Raw genomic sequence first — 21939 nt, forward strand, 5'->3', positions numbered from 1 at the left:
CTTTGTGTTTGTGTGTGTGTGTGTGTGTGTGTGTGTGTGTGTGAGCAGGCTAAGTTGACATGATCAGGAGAGAACTCCAGCTCCAGCCTACCTTTGCACCACAGCCACCCAGCAGAGCCAGAAAGACACCCGACGACAGAGACAGACTAGCGTAGGCCAGGCAACAGGGTCCAGGTCCATCTTATTTGTGTAACAGCCACCTGTCAGAGCCAGAATAGGCGATAAGACTATCGTGGGCCAGCCATCAGCCAGGTGTGTATGTATGATGGTGCTGCACCGGGTGATCCAGGCAGCCCGTGCAGGCGATCTCTCAGCCCTGAGGAAGCTGTCCTCCTCTGGGTGCCTCACGGTCTCAGCCTCCATCGCAGACGCCCAGGGGGCAGGCCCGGTGCACCACGCCGCTCGCTGCGGCCGCCTGGAATGTCTGCGCTACCTGGTGGTGGAGGTGGGGCTGGCGGCCGACGCCCGGGCCCTGAACAGAGCCACGCCCGCCCACGACGCTGCTGCTACAGGCCACGCCCGGGAACTGCAGTGGCTAGTGGACCAAGGGGGCTGCAATGTGGAGGTGAGGCTGGAATATCATTCCTCCTGTGTTACTGAGGGTAGACCAAGGAGTCACAACATGATGCTGAGGCTGGTTGAGCCACTGATGTGGCTGGAGAGAGATGGAGATAACTTGGTGTAGTTGTTGTCCTCATATGTGGCTGTTGACTCCTCCTCCCCCCCTTCCTCCCTCTCCTCCCCCTCCCTGCCTCCCTCCCCCCCCCCCCCATTTAGCCAGCAGCCATGTATCAGGGCAAGAGCACTTGGTTTATACGGAGCAGCGTGAAGAGCATTTTAGAATGAGTTCATGTTATCTGGACTTCCCAGGGGTCTTGTCTCATTCACTACACATGATGTGGCGTTTAACCATCAGACTGTAGTGCATGTAACCCAAAGTCACCTGGCTTCTGACTCAATTCAAGGGGCATTATTGGCATGGGAAACATGTGTTAACCTTGACAAAGCAAGTGAGGTTGATAATATACAAAAGTGAAATAAACAATAAAAATTAACAGTAAACATTACACATACAGAAGTTTCAAAACAATAAAGACATTACAAATGTCATATTACGTATATATGCAGACTCTTACGTGTATATATACAGACTATACGATATACAGACTATTATATACAGTCTCTCTCGCTTTCTTGCTCTCGCTCGCTGTCTCTCGACGTGTGCTTTATGAAAGGTGAAGTTGACATATGAAGAGTCCCTAGCTGGTGTGTTGTCATTACTCATGCCCATTTCTTTGTTGTCCTGTCGAATTCTATAATGACTAGGATAATGGGTTATCTTTCTCTCTCGCTCTCTCTCTTTCTCTCGCTCTCTCCCCGTCACTTTCTCTCGCTCTCTTTCTCTCGCTCTCTCCCCCGTCTCTCGCTCCCTCCTAAAAAAAAAACTTGTTTGTTCACGTAGGTTGTAATTCAGTTCTTTCTCACTCTAACTCAAACCGGCCCGTCTCTCAACCTCAACGACCTGTTGATCTCATTTAAATACAGCTGCTCCAAGTTAAAGACCAGGTTCAGAGTTCCTTGTTATCGTTCAGACCAGTGATAACATTTTTCTAAATTGGTAGTCTTTCCAACAGAGGGAACCTGTACGTGCTCCAGCTTATTGTGCTTCATAAAGCAAGGTGAAAAGGGCAATAAGAATATTTAATTAACATTCCCTCAAATGATTGTAAGATGTATTCATCAGATTGTCCTGTACTCAACTCCCAGGGGTGTGAGTAAGTGATCTGTGAGGTTTTTATTTTATTTTTTAGGTTTTTAATTTAACTTAACCTTTAGTTAACCAGGCAAGTCAGTTAAGAACAAATTCTTATTTTCAATGACGGCCTAGGAACAGTGGGTTAACTGCCACTAACTGTCAGGGGCAGAACGACAGATTTGTACCTTGTCAGCTCGGGGGTTTGAACTCGCAACCTTCCGGTTACCAGTCCAACGCTCTAACCACTAGGCTACCCTGCCGCCTATGGTTGTATGCGTAGATGTACAAGTTAAAAAGAACTTGGTAACACTGTACTTAAAGGTGTATACTGCATTCTAATGCCTTTTATAACACAGTATACGACTGCCATGATAACGTATGTCTTTTAATGGTCTAATACCGATCCTGATTTAATGATGCCTGTTTTGTAGGACCAGGATGTAGCCGGGGCAACAGCGCTCCATCTCGCAGCTCGGTTCGGACGGGTGGAGGTCGTCCATTGGCTGCTGTTGGTTGGTAGCGTCGCCGAGGAGACGACAGACTGTGGGGCCGTCCCCGCCCATTACGCTGCAGCCAAGGGAGACCTCACCTGTCTGAAACTACTGGTCCACCATGCACCTGGGTAGGACCAAAGATGAACAACGTGTATGGACTGTTACCTTTACACCTCAATCCAGTCAGTATGCTGATGGTTGTCACTGCTTGTCTTACGGTGGTCATAGTGGAGAATAATGTGCTCATTTTATTACAGTGGTCATAGTGGAGAATAATGTCCTCATTGACTTATAGTGGAGAATATAGTCCTCATTTTATTACAGTGGTCATAGTGGAGAATATAGTCCTCATTGTTTTACAGTGGTCATAGTGGAGAATAATGTCCTCATTACAGTGGAGAATAATGTCCTCATTGACTTATAGTGGAGAATATAGTCCTCATTGTTTTACAGTGGTCATAGTGGAGAATAATGTCCTCATTGACTTATAGTGGAGAATATAGTCCTCATTGTTTTACAGTGGTCATAGTGGAGAATATAGTCCTCATTGTTTTACAGCGGTCACAGTGGAGAATATAGTCCTCATTTGATTTACAATGGTCATAGTGGAGAATAATGTCCTCATTGACTTATAGTGGAGAATAATGTCCTCATTTTATTACAGTGGTCAGGGTGGAGAATATAGTCCTCATTGACTTACAGTGGTCATAGTGGAGAATATAGTCCTCATTGTCTTACAGTGGAGTATAATATCCTAATTGACTCAGTGGTCATAGTGGAGAATATAGTCCTAATTGACTCAGTGGTCATAGTGGAGAATACAGTCCTCATTTTATTACAGTGGTCATAGTGGAGAATATAGTCCTCATTGACTTACAGTGGTCATAGTGGAGAATAATGTCCTCATTGTCTTATAGTGGAGAATATTGTCCTCATTGACTTATAGTGGAGAATAATGTCCTCATTGACTCAGTGGTCATAGTGGAGAATACAGTCCTCATTGACTCAGTGGTCATAGTGGAGAATATAGTCCTCATTGTCTTACAGTGGAGTATAATATCCTAATTGACTCAGTGGTCATAGTGGAGAGTACATTCCTCATTGACTCAGTGGTCATAGTGGAGAATATAGTCCTAATTGACTCAGTGGTCATAGTGGAGAATACAGTCCTCATTGACTCAGTGGTCATAGTGGAGAGTACATTCCTCATTGACTCAGTGGTCATAGTGGAGAATAATGTCCTCCTTGATTTACAGTGGTCATAGTGGAGAATATTGTAGTCCTCATTTTATTACAATGGTCATAGTGGAGAATAATGTCCTCAGTGTCTTATAGTGGAGAATATAGTCCTCATTTTATTACAGTGGTCAGGGTGGAGAATATAGTCCTCATTGACTTACAGTGGTCATAGTGGAGAATAATGTCCTCATTGTCTTACAGTGGAGTATAATATCCTAATTGACTCAGTGGTCATAGTGGAGAATACAGTCCTCATTGACTCAGTGGTCATAGTGGAGAATACAGTCCTCATTGACTCAGTGGTCATAGTGGAGAATACAGTCCTCATTGACTCAGTGGTCATAGTGGAGAATATAGTCCTCATTTTATTACAGTGGTCATAGTGGAGAATATAGTCCTCATTTTATTACAATGGTCATAGTGGAGAATAATGTCCTCATTGTCTCATAGTGGAGAATATAGTCCTCATTTTATTACGGTGGTCATAGTGGAGAATAATGTCCTCATTGACTCAGTGGTCATAGTGGAGAATACAGTCCTCATTGTCTCAGTGGTCATAGTGGAGAATACAGTCCTCATTGACTCAGTGGTCATAGTGGAGAATACAGTCCTCATTGACTCAGTGGTCATAGTGGAGAATACAGTCCTCATTGACTCAGTGGTCATAGTGGAGAATACAGTCCTCATTGACTCAGTGGTCATAGTGGAGAATACAGTCCTCATTGACTCAGTGGTCATAGTGGAGAATACAGTCCTCATTGACTCAGTGGTCATAGTGGAGAATACAGTCCTCATTGTCTCAGTGGTCATAGTGGAGAATACAGTCCTCATTCCTTACTAATATCTGTTCAGAGGTGATGGATGTTCATGCTTAGTTTATCCTTTTAGTTGTAGTTTTTTTATTTCATCTTTATTTAGCCGGGTAGTCTCGTTGAGAACAAGTTCTCATTTGCAACTGCGACCTGGCCAAGATAAAGCAAAGCAATTCGACACATATAACAACACAGAGTTACACATGGAATGAACAAAACATACAGTCAATAATACAGTAGAAAAAAGAAAAGAAAAATCTATATACAGTGAGTGGAAATGAGGTAAGTTAAGGAAATAAATAGGCCATGGTGGCGAAGTAATTACAATATAGCAATTAAAAAAACACTGGAATGGTAGATCGGCAGAAGATGAATGTGGAAGTAGAGATACTGGGGTGCAAAGGAGCAAGATAAATAAATACAGTATGGGGATGAGGTAGATAGATGGGCTGTTGACCAGTGAGCTGAGATAAGGTGGGGCTTTACCTAGCAAGGTCTTGTAGATGACCTGGAGCCAGTGGGTTTGGCGACGAGTATGAAGCGAGGGCCAGCCTATGAGAGCGTACAGGTCGCAGTGGTGGGTAGTATATGGGGCTTTGGTGACAAAACGGATGGCACTGTGATAGACTGCATCCAATTGGTTGAGTAGAGTGTTGGGGGGTATTTTATAGATGACATCGCCGAAGTCGAGGATCAGTAGGATAGTCAGTTTTACGAGGGTATGTTTGGCAGCATGAGTGAAGGGTGCTTTGTTTGCGAAATAGGAAGCCGATTCTAGATTTAATTTTGGATTGGAGATGCTTAATGTGAGTCTGGAAGGAGAGTTTACAGTCTAACCAGACACCTAGGTATTTGTAGTTGTCCACGTATTCTAAGTCAGAGCCGTCCAGAGAAGTGATTCTGGACGTGCGGGCAATGATCGATTGAATAGCATGCATTTAGTTTTACTTGCATTTAAGAGCAGTTGTAGGCCACGGAAGGAGAGTTGTATGGCATTGAAGCTCGTCTGGAGGTTAGATAACACAGTGTCCAAAGAGGGGCCAGAAGTATACACAATGGTGTCGTCTGCGTAGGGGTGGATCAGAGACTCACCAGCAGCAAGAGCGACATCATTGATGTATACAGAGGAAATAGTCGGCCCGAGGGGAATCCTGTGGCACCCCCATATAGACTGCCAGAGGTCCGGACAACAGGCCCTACGATTTGACACACTGAACTCTTATCAGAGAAGTAGTTGGTGAACCAGACGAGGCAATCATTTGAGAAACCAAGGCTATCGAGTCTGCCGATGAGGTGATTGACAGAGTCGAAAGCCTTGGCCAGGTCGATGAATACGGCTGCACAGTAATGTCTCTTATCGATGGAGGTTATGATGTCGTTTAGGACCTTGACCATGGCTGAAGTGCACCCATGACCAGCTCTGAAACCAGATTGCATTGCGGAGAAGGTACGGTGGGATTCAAAATGGTCGGTGATCTGTTTGTTAACTTGGCTTTTGAAGATCTTAGAAAGACAGGGTAGGATAGATATAGGTCTGTAGCAGTTTGGGCGTAGAGTGTCTCCCCCTGATGGGTGTTCATGCTTAGTTTATCCTTTTAGAGCACACGGGTGATTGTTGACCCTTGGAGCTTCATGTACATTTCCAGCGTGTATTTGTTGATTGAACAGGAAGCAGTGGTGGTAAGACGTGATGAGCCCTAAGATGTGATGAACCTGACCCAGAGAGATAACCCTAACTTTAACCTGACCCAGAGAGGTAACCCTGACTCTAAAACCTTAACCTGACCCAGAGAGAGAACCCTAACCTTAACCTGACCCAGAGAGAGAACCCTAACCTTAACCTGACCCAGAGAGAGAACCCTGACCCTAACCTTAACCTGACCCAGAGAGGTAACCCTAACCCTGATCCTAACCTTAACCTGACCTAAAGAGATAACCCTGACCCTAACCTTAACCTGACTCAGAGAGGTAACCCTAACCTTAACCTGACCCAGAGAGGTAACCCTGACCCTAACCTTAACCTGACCCAGAGAGGTAACCGTAACCCTGACCCGACCCAGAGAGATAACCCTAACCCTGACTCGAACCTGCCTCTCCTGACCCAGAGAGGTAACCTTAACCCTGACCCTAACCTTACCCTGACCCAGAGAGGTAACCCTAACCCTGACCCTACCCTTAACCTGACCCAGAGAGGAAAAACCCTAACCTTAACCTGACCCAGAGAGGTAACCCTGACCCTAACTGTAACCTGACCCAGAGAGGTAACCCTAACCCTAACCTTACCCTGACCCAGAGAGGTAACCCTAACCCTGACCCTACCCTTAACCTGACCCAGAGAGGAAAAACCCTAACCTTAACCTGACCCAGAGAGGTAACCCTGACCCTAACTGTAACCTGACCCAGAGAGGTAACCTTAACCTGACTCAGAGAGCATCCCTGACCTTAAACTTAACCTGACTCAGAGAGATAACCCTGACCCTAACCTTAACCTGACCCAGAGAGTTAACCCTGACCCGACCCAGAGAGGTAACCCAAACCTTAACCTGACCCAGAAAGGTAACCCTGACCCTAACCTTAACCTGACCCAGAGAGGTAACCCTGACCCGACCCAGAGAGGTAACCCTAACCCTGACTCTAAACTGCCTCTCCTGACCCAGAGAGGTAACCTTAACCCTGACCCTAACCTTAACCTGACCCAGAGAGGTAACCCTGACCCTACCCTTAACCTGACCCAGAGAGGTAACCCTAACCCTGACCCTACCCTTAACCTGACCCAGAGAGGTAACCTTAACCCTGACCCTAACCTTAACCTGACCCAGAGAGGTAACCCTAACCCCGACCCTACCCTTAACCTGACCTAGAGAGGTAACCTTAACCTGACCCAGAGAGGTAACCCTAACCTTAACCTGACCCAGAGAGGTAACCCTAACCTTAACCTGACCCAGAGAGGTAACCCTGACCCTACCCTTAACCTGACCCAGAGAGGTAACCCTGATCTTAACCTGACCCAGAGAGGTAACCCTAACCTTAACCTGACCCAGAGAGGTAACCCTGACCTTAACCTTACCCAGAGAGGTAACCCTAACTCTGACCCTGACCCTAACCTGACCCAGAGAGGTAACCCTGACCCTAACCTGACCCAGATAGTTAACCCTGACCCTAACCTTAACCTGACCCATAGAGGTAACCCTAACCTTGACCCTAACCTTAATCTGGCCCAGAGAGGTAACCCTAACCCTGACCCTGCCTCTCCTGACCCAGAGAGGTAACCACAGGGTATCCCATGACTCCTCTCACTCTACCCCGCTGACATGTGATCGCCAGGGCAACGGGACCCATCCAGGTCAGCCACCTGGAAACCCCACAGAGATTCACACACGATGGGTGATGGCACCATGACAATCATACCACTCTACTTTGTTTCATTCAGGGGGTGAGGTTAGGGCCAGGTGAGGTTAGGGCCAGGTTAGGTGAGTTTAAGGCCAGGTTAGGTGGGTTTAGGGCCAGGTTAGGTGAGGTTAAGTCCAGGTTGGGTGAGGTTAGGGCCAGGTTGGGTGAGATTTGGGCCAGGTTAGGTGGGTTTAGGGCCAGGTTAGGTGAGGTTAAGGCCAGGTTGGGTGAGGTTAGTACCAGGATAGGTGAGTTTAGGGCCAGGTTGGGTGAGATTAGGGCCAGGTTGGGTGAGGTTAGGGCCAGGTTGGGTGAGGTTAGGGCCAGGTTAGGTGAGGTTAAGGCCAGGTTGGGTGAGGTTAGGGCCAGGTTGGGTGAGGTTAGGGCCAGGTTGGGTGAGGTTAGGGCCAGGTTGGATGAGGTTAGGGCCAGGTTGGGTGAGGTTAAGGCCAGGTTGGATGAGGTTAGGGCCAGGTTGGGTGAGGTTAGGGCCAGGTTAGGTGAGGTTAAGGCCAGGTTGGGTGAGATTAGGGCCAGGTTGGATGAGGTTAGGGCCAGGTTAGTTGAGTTTACGGCCAGGTTAGTTGAGTTTAGGGCCAGGTTAGGTGAGTTTAGGGCCAGGTTAGGTTAGTGCCAGGTGATGTTAGGGCCTGGTTAGGTGAGGTTAGTGCCAGTTTAGTTGAGGTTAGTACCAGGTTAGGTGAGTTTAGGGCCAGGTTAGGTTAGGTTAAGGCCAGGTTGGGTGAGATTAGGGCCAGGTTGGGTGAGGTTAGTGCCAGGTTAGGTTAGTGCCAGGTGTGGTTAGGGCCTGGTTGGGTGAGGTTAGTGCCAGTTTAGTTGAGGTTAGTGCCAGGTTAGGTGAGGTTAGGGCCAGGTTGGGTGAGGTTAGGGCCAGGTTGGGTGAGGTTAGGGCCAGGTTAGGTGAGGTTAGGGCCAGGTTGGGTGAGGTTAGGGCCAGGTTGGGTGAGGTTAGGGCCAGGTTGGGTGAGGTTATGGCCAGGTTGGGTTAGGTTAGGGCCAGATTAGGGGAGGTTAAGGCCAGGTTGGTGAGGTTAGGGCCAGGTTGGGTGAGGTTAGGGACAGGTTGGGTTAGGGCCAGGTTTGGGCAGTTTAGGGTTAACCTGTCCCTACCCTAACCTGAACCTAACATTATCATTACTTTAGAACTGTAGCATACTGTATTATCAGCCACTAACATCACTGTGTAACTATAGTTGTATAATGTAACTATAGTTGTATAATGTAACTATAGTTGTATAATGTAGTATCAGCCACTAACATCACTGTGTAACTGTAGTTGTATAATGTAACTATAGTAGTATAATGTAACTATAGTTGTATAATGTAACTATAGTTGTATAATGTAGTATCAGCCACTAACATCACTGTGTAACTATAGTTGTATAATGTAGTATCAGCCACTAACATCACTGTGTAACTGTAGTTGTATAATGTAGTATCAGCCACTAACATCACTGTGTAACTGTAGTTGTATAATGTAACTATAGTTGTATAATGTAACTATAGTTGTATAATGTAGTATCAGCCACTAACATCACTGTGTAACTATAGTTGTATAATGTAGTATCAGCCACTAACATTACTGTGTAACTATAGTTGTATAATGTAGTATCAGCCACTAACATCACTGTGTAACTGTAGTTGTATAATGTAACTATAGTTGTATAATGTAACTATAGTTGTATAATGTAACTATAGTTGTATAATGTAGTATCAGCCACTAACATCACTGTGTAACTATAGTTGTATAATGTAGTATCAGCCACTAACATCACTGTGTAACTGTAGTTGTATAATGTAACTATAGTTGTATAATGTAACTATAGTTGTATAATGTAACTATAGTTGTATAATGTAACTATAGTTGTATAATGTAGTATCAGCCACTAACATCACTGTGTAACTGTAGTTGTATACTGTAGTATCAGCCACTAACATCACTGTGTAACTATAGTTGTATAATGTAACTAGTTGTATAATGTAACTATAGTTGTATAATGTAACTGTAACTAGTATCAGCTACTAACATTAATGTGTAACTGTAGTTGTATCAGCCACTAACATCACTGTGTAACTATAGTTGTATACTGTAGTATCAGCCACTAACATCACTGTGTAACTATAGTTGTATAATGTAACTAGTTGTATAATGTAACTATAGTTGTATAATGTAACTGTAACTAGTATCAGCTACTAACATTAATGTGTAACTATAGTTGTATCAGCTACTAACATCACTGTGTAACTATAGTTGTATCAGCCACTAACATTACTGTGTAACTGTAGTTGTATAATGTAACTATAGTTGTATAATGTAACTATAGTTGTATAATGTAACTATAGTTGTATAATGTAGTATCAGCCACTAACATCACTGTGTAACTATAGTTGTATAATGTAACTATAGTTGTATACTGTAACTATAGTTGTATAATGTAGTATCAGCCACTAACATCACTGTGTAACTGTAGTTGTATACTGTAACTATAGTTGTATACTGTAACTATAGTTGTATAATGTAGTATCAGCCACTAACATCACTGTGTAACTGTAGTTGTATACTGTAACTATAGTTGTATACTGTAACTATAGTTGTATAATGTAGTATCAGCCACTAACATCACTGTGTAACTATAGTTGTATAATGTAGTATCAGCCACTAACATCACTGTGTAACTATAGTTGTATAATGTAGTATCAGCCACTAACATTACTGTGTAACTGTAGTTGTATCAGCCACTAACATCACTGTGTAACTATAGTTGTATAATGTAGTATCAGCCACTAACATCACTGTGTAACTATAGTTGTATAATGTAACTAGTTGTATAATGTAACTATAGTTGTATAATGTAACTGTAACTAGTATCAGCTACTAACATTAATGTGTAACTATAGTTGTATCAGCTACTAACATCACTGTGTAACTATAGTTGTATCAGCTACTAACATTAATGTGTAACTATAGTTGTATCAGCTACTAACATCACTGTGTAACTATAGTTGTATCAGCCACTAACATTACTGTGTAACTGTAGTTGTATCAGCCACTAACATCACTGTGTAACTGTAGTTGTATACTGTACATTTTGGAGTCCTCTTTACGATGCCTCCCTGTTTGTTTCTTCCACCAGGTGTGTGAACCGTCAGACTGGCATCGGTGCCACCCCTCTGTACCTGGCATGTCAGGAGGGCCACCTGCACGTAGTGGAGTACCTGGTGAAGGACTGTGGGTCAGATGTCCACCTCAGGGCCCATGATGGCATGACCGGCCTGCACGCTGCTGCACACATGGGGCACCATGCCCTGGTCATCTGGCTGGTCAGTGGACTGGATGCCAATATGCTGTAGAACCGTTGTTTCCCAACCACTTGCACTTATTTGATATTTTCCAGCACACCTGGGAAACAGGGTCTGCAGGGTAAATTTGATTTGTTTAACACTATATTGTTTTTGTTTTTTATATATTTTATTTTACTAGGCAAGTCAGTTAAGAACAAATTCTTATTTTCAATGACGGCCTAGGAACAGTGGGTTAACTGCCTGTTCAGGGGCAGAACGACAGATTTTGTACCTTGTCAGCTCAGGGATTTGAACTTGCAACCTTTCGGTTACTAGTCCAATGCTCTAACCACTAGGCTACACTGCCGCCCCAGACATGATTCAATGTGTGTTTTTTCATAGTTTTGATGTCTTCACTATTATTCTACATTGTAGAAAATAGTACAAATTAAAAATAAAATAAAATGTCTTTCTCTGAATCCCATTCAGTTTCATTTATATTTTGCCATATATATTTTTTTAACTGTGCTGTTTCGCCAGATTTCTGAACCTATATACATTTTACGGACACAGTATATTTTACATTAGTTATCTTGTTTTTTCCCACCCTTCAGATCCACCACAGATGGTATCAGTTTACTATGTTGAGTTATAAGTTGCTGCGACAGACAAGCTTCACTTCCAGGGGCTGTTCTTGTTCAGACCAGAATGTTAAGGTGGCCTGCGAGGGACAAATGTAAGACCAGGATGTTAAGGTGGCCTGCAAGGGACAAATGTAAGACCAGGATGTTAAGGTGGCCTGAGAGGGACAATTGACAACAGACCAGAATATTAAGGTGGCCTGTAAGGGACAAAGACAGAGGAGGAGAAGGTTTCAACATAAGAAAGTAATCCTTCTGAGGCAGCTGACATTTGTCCCTTGCAGGCCACCTTAACAATCTGGTCTTACATTTGTCCCTCACAGGCCACCTTAACAACCTGGTCTTACATTTTTCCCTTGCAGGCCACCTTAACATCCTGGTCTTACATTTGTCCCTTGCAGGCCACCTTAACATCCTGGTCTTACATTTGTCCCATGCAGGCCACCTTAACAACCTGGTCTTACATTTGTCCCTTGCAGGACACCTTAACATCCTGGTCTTACATTTGTCCCTTGCAGGCCACCTTAACATCCTGGTCTTACATTTGTCCCTTGCAGGCCACCTTAACATTCTGGTCTGTTGTCATTTGTCCCTTGCAGGCCACCTTAACATCCTGGTCTTACATTTGTCCCTTGCAGGCCACCTTAACATCCTGGTCTTACATTTGTCCCTTGCAGGCCACCTTAACATTCTGGTCTGTTGTCATTTGTCCCTTGCAGGCCACCTTAACATTCTGGTCTGTTGACATTTGTCCCTTGCAGGCCACCTTAACATTCTGGTCTGTTGACATTTGTTCCTCGCAGGCCACCTTCACAGACCTTAGCCTGCAGTGCCAGGACAGGGAGGGAGCGACTGCTCTTCACTTTGCGGCCAGTGGAGGGCACCATCGCATCCTGGAGAGGCTGCTCCGCATGGGGGCAAAGGTCATCAGAGACGACTGGGGGGGCACCCCTCTTCATGATGCTGCTGAGAATGGAGAGCTGGAGGTGAGAGATATGACAAGATCGTGGGGCTGTATTTTATTTCAGAGTTTCAGAGCGGGAGTGCTGATCTAGGATCTGGTGCCCCTTTGTCCATGTGATCTTATTCACAGTGGTCTAAAAGGTTTTAAAACTGATCTTAAATCAGAACTCCTAAGTATCTACAGTATATTAAAGTCATGTTAAGTCATAGTAACAGAGGTTTCTTAATTCATTCTGTTTGCTACCTGTTACCCCCCCCCCCCCCTTTCTAGTGCTGCAGGATCCTGTTAGCCAATCAGGTGAGCCCATCGGAGCAGGACATAGATGGGTTCACAGCAGCAGACCTTGCGGAGTACAACGGACACTACGACTGTGCCGGCTACCTCCGAGCCGTGGAGACACGCGTAAGACCCAAAACCTCCGGCTACCTCCGAGCTGTGGAGACATGCGTAAGACCCAAAACCTCCGGCTACCTCCGAGCCGTGGAGACATGCGTAAGACCCAAAACCTCCGGCTACCTCCGAGCTGTGGAGACATGCGTAAGACCCAAAACCTCCGGCTACCTCCGAGCCGTGGAGACATGCGTAAGACCCAAAACCTCCGGCTACCTCCGAGCCGTGGAGACATGCGTAAGACCCAAAACCTCCGGCTACCTCCGAGCTGTGGAGACACGCGTAAGACCCAAAACCTCCGGCTACCTCCGAGCCGTGGAGACATGCGTAAGACCCAAAACCTCCGGCTACCTCCGAGCCGTGGAGACATGCGTAAGACCCAAAACCTCCGGCTACCTCCGAGCCGTGGAGACATGCGTAAGACCCAAAACCTCCGGCTACCTCTGAGCCGTGGAGACATGCGTAAGACCCAAAACCTCCGGCTACCTCCGAGCCATGGAGACATGCGTAAGACCCAAAACCTCCGGCTACCTCCGAGCCGTGGAGACATGCGTAAGACCCAAAACCTCCGGCTACCTCCGAGCTGTGGAGACACGCGTAAGACCCAAAACCTCCGGCTACCTCCGAGCCGTGGAGACATGCATGAGACCCAAAACCTCCGGCTACCTCCGAGCCGTGGAGTCATGCGTAAGACCCAAAACCTCCGGCTACCTCCGAGCCGTGAAGACATGCGTAAGACCCAAAACCTCCGGCTACCTCCGAGCCGTGGAGACATGCGTAAGACCCAAAACCTCCGGCTACCTCCGAGCCGTGGAGACATGCGTAAGACCCAAAACCTCCGGCTACCTCCAAGCCGTGGAGTCATGCGCAAGACCCAAAACCTCCGGCTACCTCCGAGCCGTGGAGACATGCGTAAGACCCAAAACCTCCGGCTACCTCCGAGCCGTGGAGACATGCGTAAGACCCAAAACCTCCGGCTACCTCCGAGCTGTGGAGACACGCGTAAGACCCAAAACCTCCGGCTACCTCCGAGCTGTGGAGACATGCGTAAGACCCAAAACCTCCGGCTACCGAGCCGTGGAGACATGCGTAAGACCCAAAACCTCCGGCTACCTCCGAGCTGTGGAGACATGCGTAAGACCCAAAACCTCCGGCTACCGAGCCGTGGAGACATGCGTAAGACCCAAAACCTCCGGCTACCTCCGAGCCGTGGAGACATGCATGAGACCCAAAACCTCCGGCTACCTCCGAGCCGTGGAGACATGCGTAAGACCCAAAACCTCCGGCTACCTCCGAGCCGTGGAGACATGCGTAAGACCCAAAACCTCCGGCTACCTCCGAGCCGTGGAGACATGCGTAAGACCCAAAACCTCCGGCTACCTCCGAGCCGTGGAGACATGCGTAAGACCCAAAACCTCCGGCTACCTCCGAGCCGTGGAGACATGCGTAAGACCCAAAACCTCCGGCTACCGAGCCGTAGAGACATGCGTAAGACCCAAAACCTCCGGCTACCTCCGAGCCGTGGAGACATGCGTAAGACCCAAAACCTCCGGCTACCTCCGAGCCGTGGAGACATGCGTAAGACCCAAAACCTCTGGCTACCTCCGAGCCGTGGAGTCATGAGTAAGACCCAAAACCTCCGGCTACCTCCGAGCCGTGGAGACATTAATGAGACCCAAAACCTCCGGCTACCTCCGAGCCGTGGAGACATGCATGAGACCCAAAACCTCCGGCTACCTCCGAGCCGTGGAGACATGCATGAGACCCAAAACCTCCAGCTACCTCCAAGCCGTGGAGACATGAGTAAGACCCTGTTACGAATACCTTTTGGTCCGACAGTCTAGGGGGGATGGTAATGAGACCCGTAACATAACTCATGCAAATTATAATAGTGACAAAGTAAAAGTGTGAACGAAATAACCACGACAACTGAAATCTACCGTCAAACTCAAGCTTTATTTGAAAACACACGGTAATGGGGTGGGTGGGGGGGGGGCAGGAAAAGGGTCTGAGCTTGACCCAAGGAAAGACACAATAAGTATTCAAAAACACCCTAACCCTAAGCTAGACTAGCCTACTTTAACAACAGCTAACTAACTAACCAAAAATACAGTGGGTGGTCCGCCCAGTTCTAACTAGTGTATTTAACAAAGTTTACCTACGGGTAGTGTATGCCCATGGGCGACTTGTCTTGGTTCCCCCTTTTCCCACCAGCAGACAAACACAAACACCATAACCAAAAACAATACTCACAGGTGAGGACAAAGTGCTATGGAGGTGCTCAAACAAAAGAGAGGTTAATACACAGAGAGTGAAACACAGAGACCTACAGACATGGCATTTACAGAGAGATTGAGCTCTAGAGCAAACAACTGAAAGGGTTTTTAAACCAAGGGAAAGGAACTGTGATAGGGTAGGAAACAGGAGGAGGTGTGTCTTCTGATTGATGATTGGATTGGTGACTGATTGGGGAGTGATGATTTTCACCTGTGAGGGGAGAAGGAGAGAAAAGAACACAGGATACACATACACACACACACACACAGGATACACACACAGGATACTGGTATCCGTAACAGACCCAAAACCTCCGGCTACCTCCGAGCCGTGAAGACACGCATAAGACCCAAAACCTCCGGCTACCTCCGAGCCGTGAAGACACACGTAAAGACCCAAACCTTTTCACTTTACATCGTCTTTTCTTAGTTCAGATATTATATATTCTTGTTTGGTGGCCCTCTGTAACGATCTATTGTTCCCAAGCATCTTTTTGCGTTATAATCCAAGTCAGATCAAACTTTAAAACATCTAAAAATAGTAAAACTGTTTTGCCTCTTACTGTCATATTGTGATTTGATTGTCCATTTATTGATTTTAGTTTTTATTTAATTAGGCAAGTCAATTAAGAACAAATTCTTATTTACAATAACGGCCTACTTGTAAGCCCCCCCCCCCCCCCGGCCAATCCCCTTCTCTAACCCTAACCACGCTGGGCCAATCCCCTTCTCCAACCGTAACCATGCTGGGCCAATCCCCATGGCAACCATGACAACCATGGACTTGTCCCAGTTGCTTTGAATGTTCCAAATCATAGTGTAAGAGCACTTTTTAAGCCTCAAAACAAGTCATTTTTTTGGTGTGTGGATGTGTGTATTGCTGCGTGGATGTGTGTATTGCTCTGTGGATGTGTGTATTGCTCTGTGGATGTGTGTATTGTTGTGTGGATGTGTGTGTTGCTCTGTGGATGTGTGTATTGCTCTGTGGATGTGTGTATTGCTGCGTGGATGTGTGTATTGCTGCGTGGATGTGTGTGTGTGTGTGTGTGTGTGTGTGTGTGTGTGTGTGTGTGTGTGTGTGTGTGTGTGTGTGTGTGTGTGTGTGTGTGTGTGTGTGTGTGTGTGTAGTGTGTGTGTGTATTGTGTGTGCTCGCCTCTGTCAACCACGTCCACAGTTATTCACACCCATAAATACACAGTACCAGCAGCTCTACCTGACAGACCATAGTCACCCAGTGATGTGTCCCCTTCACAGTACCAGCAGCTCTACCTGACAGACCATAGTGACCCAGTGATGTGTCCCCTTCACAGTACCAGCAGCTCTACCTGACAGCCCATAGTGACCCAGTGATGTGTCCCCTTCACAGTACCAGCAGCTCTACCTGACAGACCATAGTCACCCAGTGATGTGTCCCCTACACAGTACCAGCAGCTCTACCTGACAGCCCATAGTGACCCAGTGATGTGTCCCCTTCATAGTGACCCAGTGATGTGTCCCCTTCACAGTAACAGCAGCCCATAGAAACATTAATTAGTCATATATAGGGAATAGGGTGCCAGCCCTGGTCAGAGGTAGTGCACTATATGGGGAATAGGGTGCAAGCCCTGGTCAGAGGTAGTGCACTATATTGGGAATAGGGTGCCAGCCCTGGTCAGAGGTAGTGCACTATATGGGGAATAGGGTGCCAGCCCTGGTCAGAGGTAGTGCACTATATTGGGAATAGGGTGCCAGCCCTGGTCAGAGGTAGTGCACTATATAGGGAATAGGGTGCAAGCCCTGGTCAGAGGTAGTGCACTATATTGGGAATAGGGTGCCAGCCCTGGTCAGAGGTAGTGCACTATATGGGGAATAGGGTGCCAGCCCTGGTCAGAGGTAGTGCACTATATGGGGAATAGGGTGCCAGCCCTGGTCAGAGGTAGTGCACTATATAGGGAATAGGGTGCCAGCCCTGGTCAGAGGTAGTGCACTATATTGGGAATAGGGTGCCAGCCCTGGTCAGAGGTAGTGCACTATATAGGGAATAGGGTGCCATTTGTAGAGTACCCAACGAGGCTTGGCTGACGGGGTTAGCTTCACCTCCCCCTCCACCTAAAATAACCCTCCTTCCTCTTGTTAACAATGGGACAGCTAATTAACTGTGGAGCATGTTGGCGCTGCAGTGTTGCAGCTGTGGATTGGAGCCGCCGTGAGCCCCTGGGACCTATCAGTTACCCCAGATAGGAAGCTCAGGTGGCGGGGAGAGGGCCTGGCCTAGGGGCCTGAGCCGGTTATGAGATCTGAGGGCTTCGGGTTTCATCGTTTTTACAGTGGTTGTGGAAGCCTGGAACCGAAAACTCGATCCCTCGGGAGCAGGATGTCATGTTGGCTTCAAACACACGTCGTTCTCGGTTTGATCATGTGTCACGTTCTGTTTCCAGATCACACATTACACATAGCATATCATATTATGATAGAATTTATTTTTTTTTTTTTACTCGGCAGATTAGTTTAGATTAAAATAGGGCTTTGGTGAAGTATTCTCAACAAAGACTCTAAAATCTTGTGTAAAAATGTAAACTCTCAAGGATAATGCTTGTACTTTTTAATCTATTTAATCCCATGAAATTGAAGGCATTGCGAACAGTAGTTCTGTGAAAAACCTTGCAGCATAAATCCACTACGTCATTTTAATTACACGTCCCTTAGTGTCACGCGTTCACGGAGCACTGTGTAATTCACGGCGTTGTAGGGTTTCTGTCCGTTCTAAAGTGTCTGTCCGTCACTTGGTCTCGTTTCCTGATCGGCAGCTTTAACAGGCCTGGTGGCCAGAGTGTTGCGTGCTCGGTATTTCCTGATGTTTGGTTTTTAAACCCTAAAGAGGTCACCTTCCCTCCTCCTTATTTAGCTAGCATTCTGCTACAGCCGTCCAGTCAGTCAATCAGTCAGCCATCCAGCTATCCAGTCAGCCAGCCATCTAGCTATCCAGCCAGCCATCCAGCTATCCAGTCAGTCAGCCAGCCAGCCAGCCATCCAGCTATCCAGCCAGCCATCCAGCTATCCAGTCAGGCAGCCAGCCAGCCAGCCATCCAGCTATCCAGTCAGCCAGCCATCCAGCTATCCAGTCAGCCAACCAGCCAGCCAGCCAGCTATCCAGTCAGCCAGCCAGCCAGGCAGCCAGCCAGCCATCCAGCTATAGATTTTATTGATGGATTATATTAGTTTAAAATAAGTGTTCATTCAGTATTGTTGTAATTATCATTATTACAAATAAATTAAAAAAACGGCTGATTAATCGGTATCGGCGTTGAAAAATCATAATCGGTCGACCTCTAGTTTATAGTCGACCTCAACCATCCAGCTATCCAGTCAGCCAGCCAGCCAGCCATCCAGCTATCCAGTCAGCCATCCAGCTATCCAGTCAGTCAGCCAGCCAGCCAGCCATCCAGCTATCCAGTCAGCCATCCAGCTATCCAGTCAGTCAGCCAGTCAGCCAGCCATCCAGCTTTCCAGTCAGCCAGCCATCCAGCTTTCCAGTCAGCCAGCCACCCAGCTTTCCAGCCAGCCAGCCAGCCACCCAGCTATCCAGTCAGTCAGCCAGCAGCTCTGCTCACCTCTTACCGGCAGTAGTGCCTCTCCTTCAGAAACAGCTGCAATCAAATAAACAACCTTGTGGTGTTGGGTTTATTTTAGAGGTCGACCGATTAATCGGAATGGCCGATTTCAAGTATTCATAACAATCGGAAATCTGTATTTTTGGACGATTTTTTGAAACTTTTTTTTTTTACACACCTTTATTTAACGAGGCAAGTCAGTTAACACGTTCTTATTTTCAGTGATGGCCTAGGAATGGTGGGTTAACTGCCTCGTTCAGGGGCAGAACGACAGATTTTCACATTGTCAGCTCGGGGGATTCAATCTTGCAACCTTACAGTTAACTAGTCCAATGCTCTAACACCTGATTATATTGCACTCCACGAGGAGCCTGCCTGTTACGCGAATGCAGTAAGCCAAGGTAAGTTGCTAGCTAGCATTAAACTTATCTTATAAAAAACTATCAATCAATCATAACCACTAGTTAACTCCACATGGTTGGTGATATTACTAGTTTAGCTGGCGTGTCCTGTGTTGCATATAATTGATGCAGTGCGTATCGTTGCTCCAATGTGTACCTAACCATGAACATCAATGCCTTTCTTAAAAATCAATATACAGAAGTATATATTTTTAAACCTGCATATTTAGCTAAAAGAAATCCAGGTTAGCAGGCAATCTTTACCAGGTGAAATTGTGTCACTTCTCTTGTGTTCACTGTACACAGATTCAGTGTATATGCAACATTTCGGGTATCCTCATTTGCCATAATTTTACGTAATTATGATATAACATTGAAGGTTGTGCAATGTAACAGGAATATTTAGACTTATGGATGCCACCGGTTAGATAAAATACGGAACGGTTCCGTATTTCACTGACAGAATAAACGTCTTGTTTTCGAAATGATAGTTTCCGGATTCGACCATATTCATGACCTAAGGCTCGTATTTCTGTGTGTTATTATGTTATAATTAAGTCTATGATTTGATAGAGCAGTCTGACTGAGCGGTGGTAGGCAGCAGCAGGCTCATAAGCATTCATTCAAACAGCACTTTCGTGCGTTTTGCCAGCAGCTCTTCGTTGTGTGTCAAGCATTGCGCTGTTTATGACTTCAAGCCTATCAACTCCCGAGATTAGACTTGTGTAACCGATGTGAAATGGCTAGCTAGTTAGCGGGGTGCGCGCTAATAGCATTTCAAACGTCACTCGCTCTGAGACTTGGAGTAGTTGTTCCCCTTGCTCTGCATGGGTAACGCTGCTTCGAGGGTGGCTGTTGTCGTTGTGTTCCTGGTTCGAGCCCAGGTAGGAGCGAGGAGAGGGACGGAAGCTGTACTGTTACACTGGCAATACTAAAGTGCCTATAAGAACATCCAATAGTCAAAGGTTAATGAAATACAAATGGTGTAGAGAGAAATAGTCCTATTATTCCTAAAATAACTACAACCTAAAACTTCTTACCCTCAAATATTGAAGACTCATGTTAAAAGGAACCACCAGCTTTCATATGTTCTCATGTTCTGAGAACATATGAGCAAGGAACTTAAACGTTAGCTTTCTTACATGGCACATATTGCACTTTTACTTTCTTCTCCAACACTTTGTTTTTGCATTATTTAAACCAAATTGAACATGTTTCATTATTTATTTGAGGCTAAATAGATTTTATTGATGGATTATATTAGGTTAAAATAAGTGTTCATTCAGTATTGTTGTAATTGTCATTATTACAAAGAAAATAAAATAAAACGGCTGATTAATCGGTATCATCTTTTTTTGGTCCTCCAATAATCGGTATCGGTATCGGCTTTGAAAAATCATAATCGGTCGACCTCCAGTTTATTTTACACGCATTGAGGGCTTTGTCCCAAATCACACCCTATTCTCTTTATAGTGCACTATATAGGGAATTGGGTGCACTATATAGGGAATAGGGTGCCATTTGGGACACAGCCTAGAACTTCCGCTCTTCATTCACACACAAAGACAGTGGACTTCTTGAAATGTGTTTTATTTATTTTTTACATTGGAAAGTCAAGGAAGGACCTTCACATCCATCAGCTGAAACATTAGCTGAAACGGGGATGAGGATCAGCTGAAACAGGGATGAGGATCAGCTGAAACAGGGATGAGGATCAGCTAAAACAGGGATGAGGATCAGCTGAAACAGGGATGAGGATCAGCTGAAACAGGGATGAGGATCAGCTGAAACAGGGATACGGATCAGCTGAAACAGGGAAACGGATCAGCTGAAACAGGGATGAGGATCGGCTAAAACAGGGATACGGATTAGCTGAAACAGGGATGAGGATCAGCTGAAACAGGGATATGGATTAGCTGAAACAGGGATGAGGATCAGCTGAAACAGGGATACGGATTAGCTCAAACAGGGATACGGATCAGCTGAAACAGGGATACGGATTAGCTGAAACAGGGATGAGGATCAGCTGAAACAGGGATACGGATTAGCTGAAACAGGGATGAGGATCGGCTGAAACAGGGATGAGGATCAGCTAAAACAGGGATACGGATCAGCTGAAACAGGGATGAGGATCAGCTGAAACAGGGATACGGATTAGCTGAAACAGGGATGAGGATCAGCTGAAACAGGGATACGGATTAGCTGAAACAGGGATACGGATCAGCTGAAACAGGGATACGGATTAGCTGAAACAGGGATGAGGATCAGCTGAAACAGGGATACGGATTAGCTGAAACAGGGATGAGGATCGGCTGAAACAGGGATGAGGATCAGCTAAAACAGGGATACGGATCAGCTGAAACAAGGATGAGGATCAGCTGAAACAGGGATACGGAATGGCTGAAACAGGGATGAGGATCAGCTGAAACAGGGATGAGGATTAGCTGAAACAGGGATGAGGATCAGCTGAAACAGGGATACGGATCAGCTGAAACATTTATGAGGATCAGCTGAAACAGGGATGAGGATCGGCTGAAACAGGGATGAGGATCAGCTGAAACAGGGATACGGATTAGCTGAAACAGGGATGAGGATCAGCTGAAACAGGGATGAGGATCGGCTGAAACAGGGATGAGGATCAGCTGAAACAGGGATACGGATCGGCTGAAACAGGGATGAGGA

General features: G+C 46.1%; 1 protein-coding gene across 1 annotated transcript in view; it reads left to right on the forward strand.

The window, feature by feature from the left end:
- The first annotated feature begins 265 nt into the window (after positions 1 to 265).
- LOC135511779 (espin-like protein) overlaps positions 266 to 21939 on the forward strand; it is a 45263-nt gene continuing 23589 nt past the window's right edge. Inside the window, exons 1-5 of the mRNA XM_064933247.1 lie at positions 266 to 565; positions 2188 to 2378; positions 10847 to 11033; positions 12439 to 12621; positions 12870 to 13001. Coding sequence (XP_064789319.1) covers positions 266 to 565; positions 2188 to 2378; positions 10847 to 11033; positions 12439 to 12621; positions 12870 to 13001 — 993 coding nt within the window. The remainder of the gene's footprint in view (positions 566 to 2187; positions 2379 to 10846; positions 11034 to 12438; positions 12622 to 12869; positions 13002 to 21939) is intronic.

This window comes from Oncorhynchus masou, chromosome 24 (genome assembly GCF_036934945.1).
Source record: "Oncorhynchus masou masou isolate Uvic2021 chromosome 24, UVic_Omas_1.1, whole genome shotgun sequence".
Lineage (NCBI taxonomy): Eukaryota > Metazoa > Chordata > Actinopteri > Salmoniformes > Salmonidae > Oncorhynchus > Oncorhynchus masou.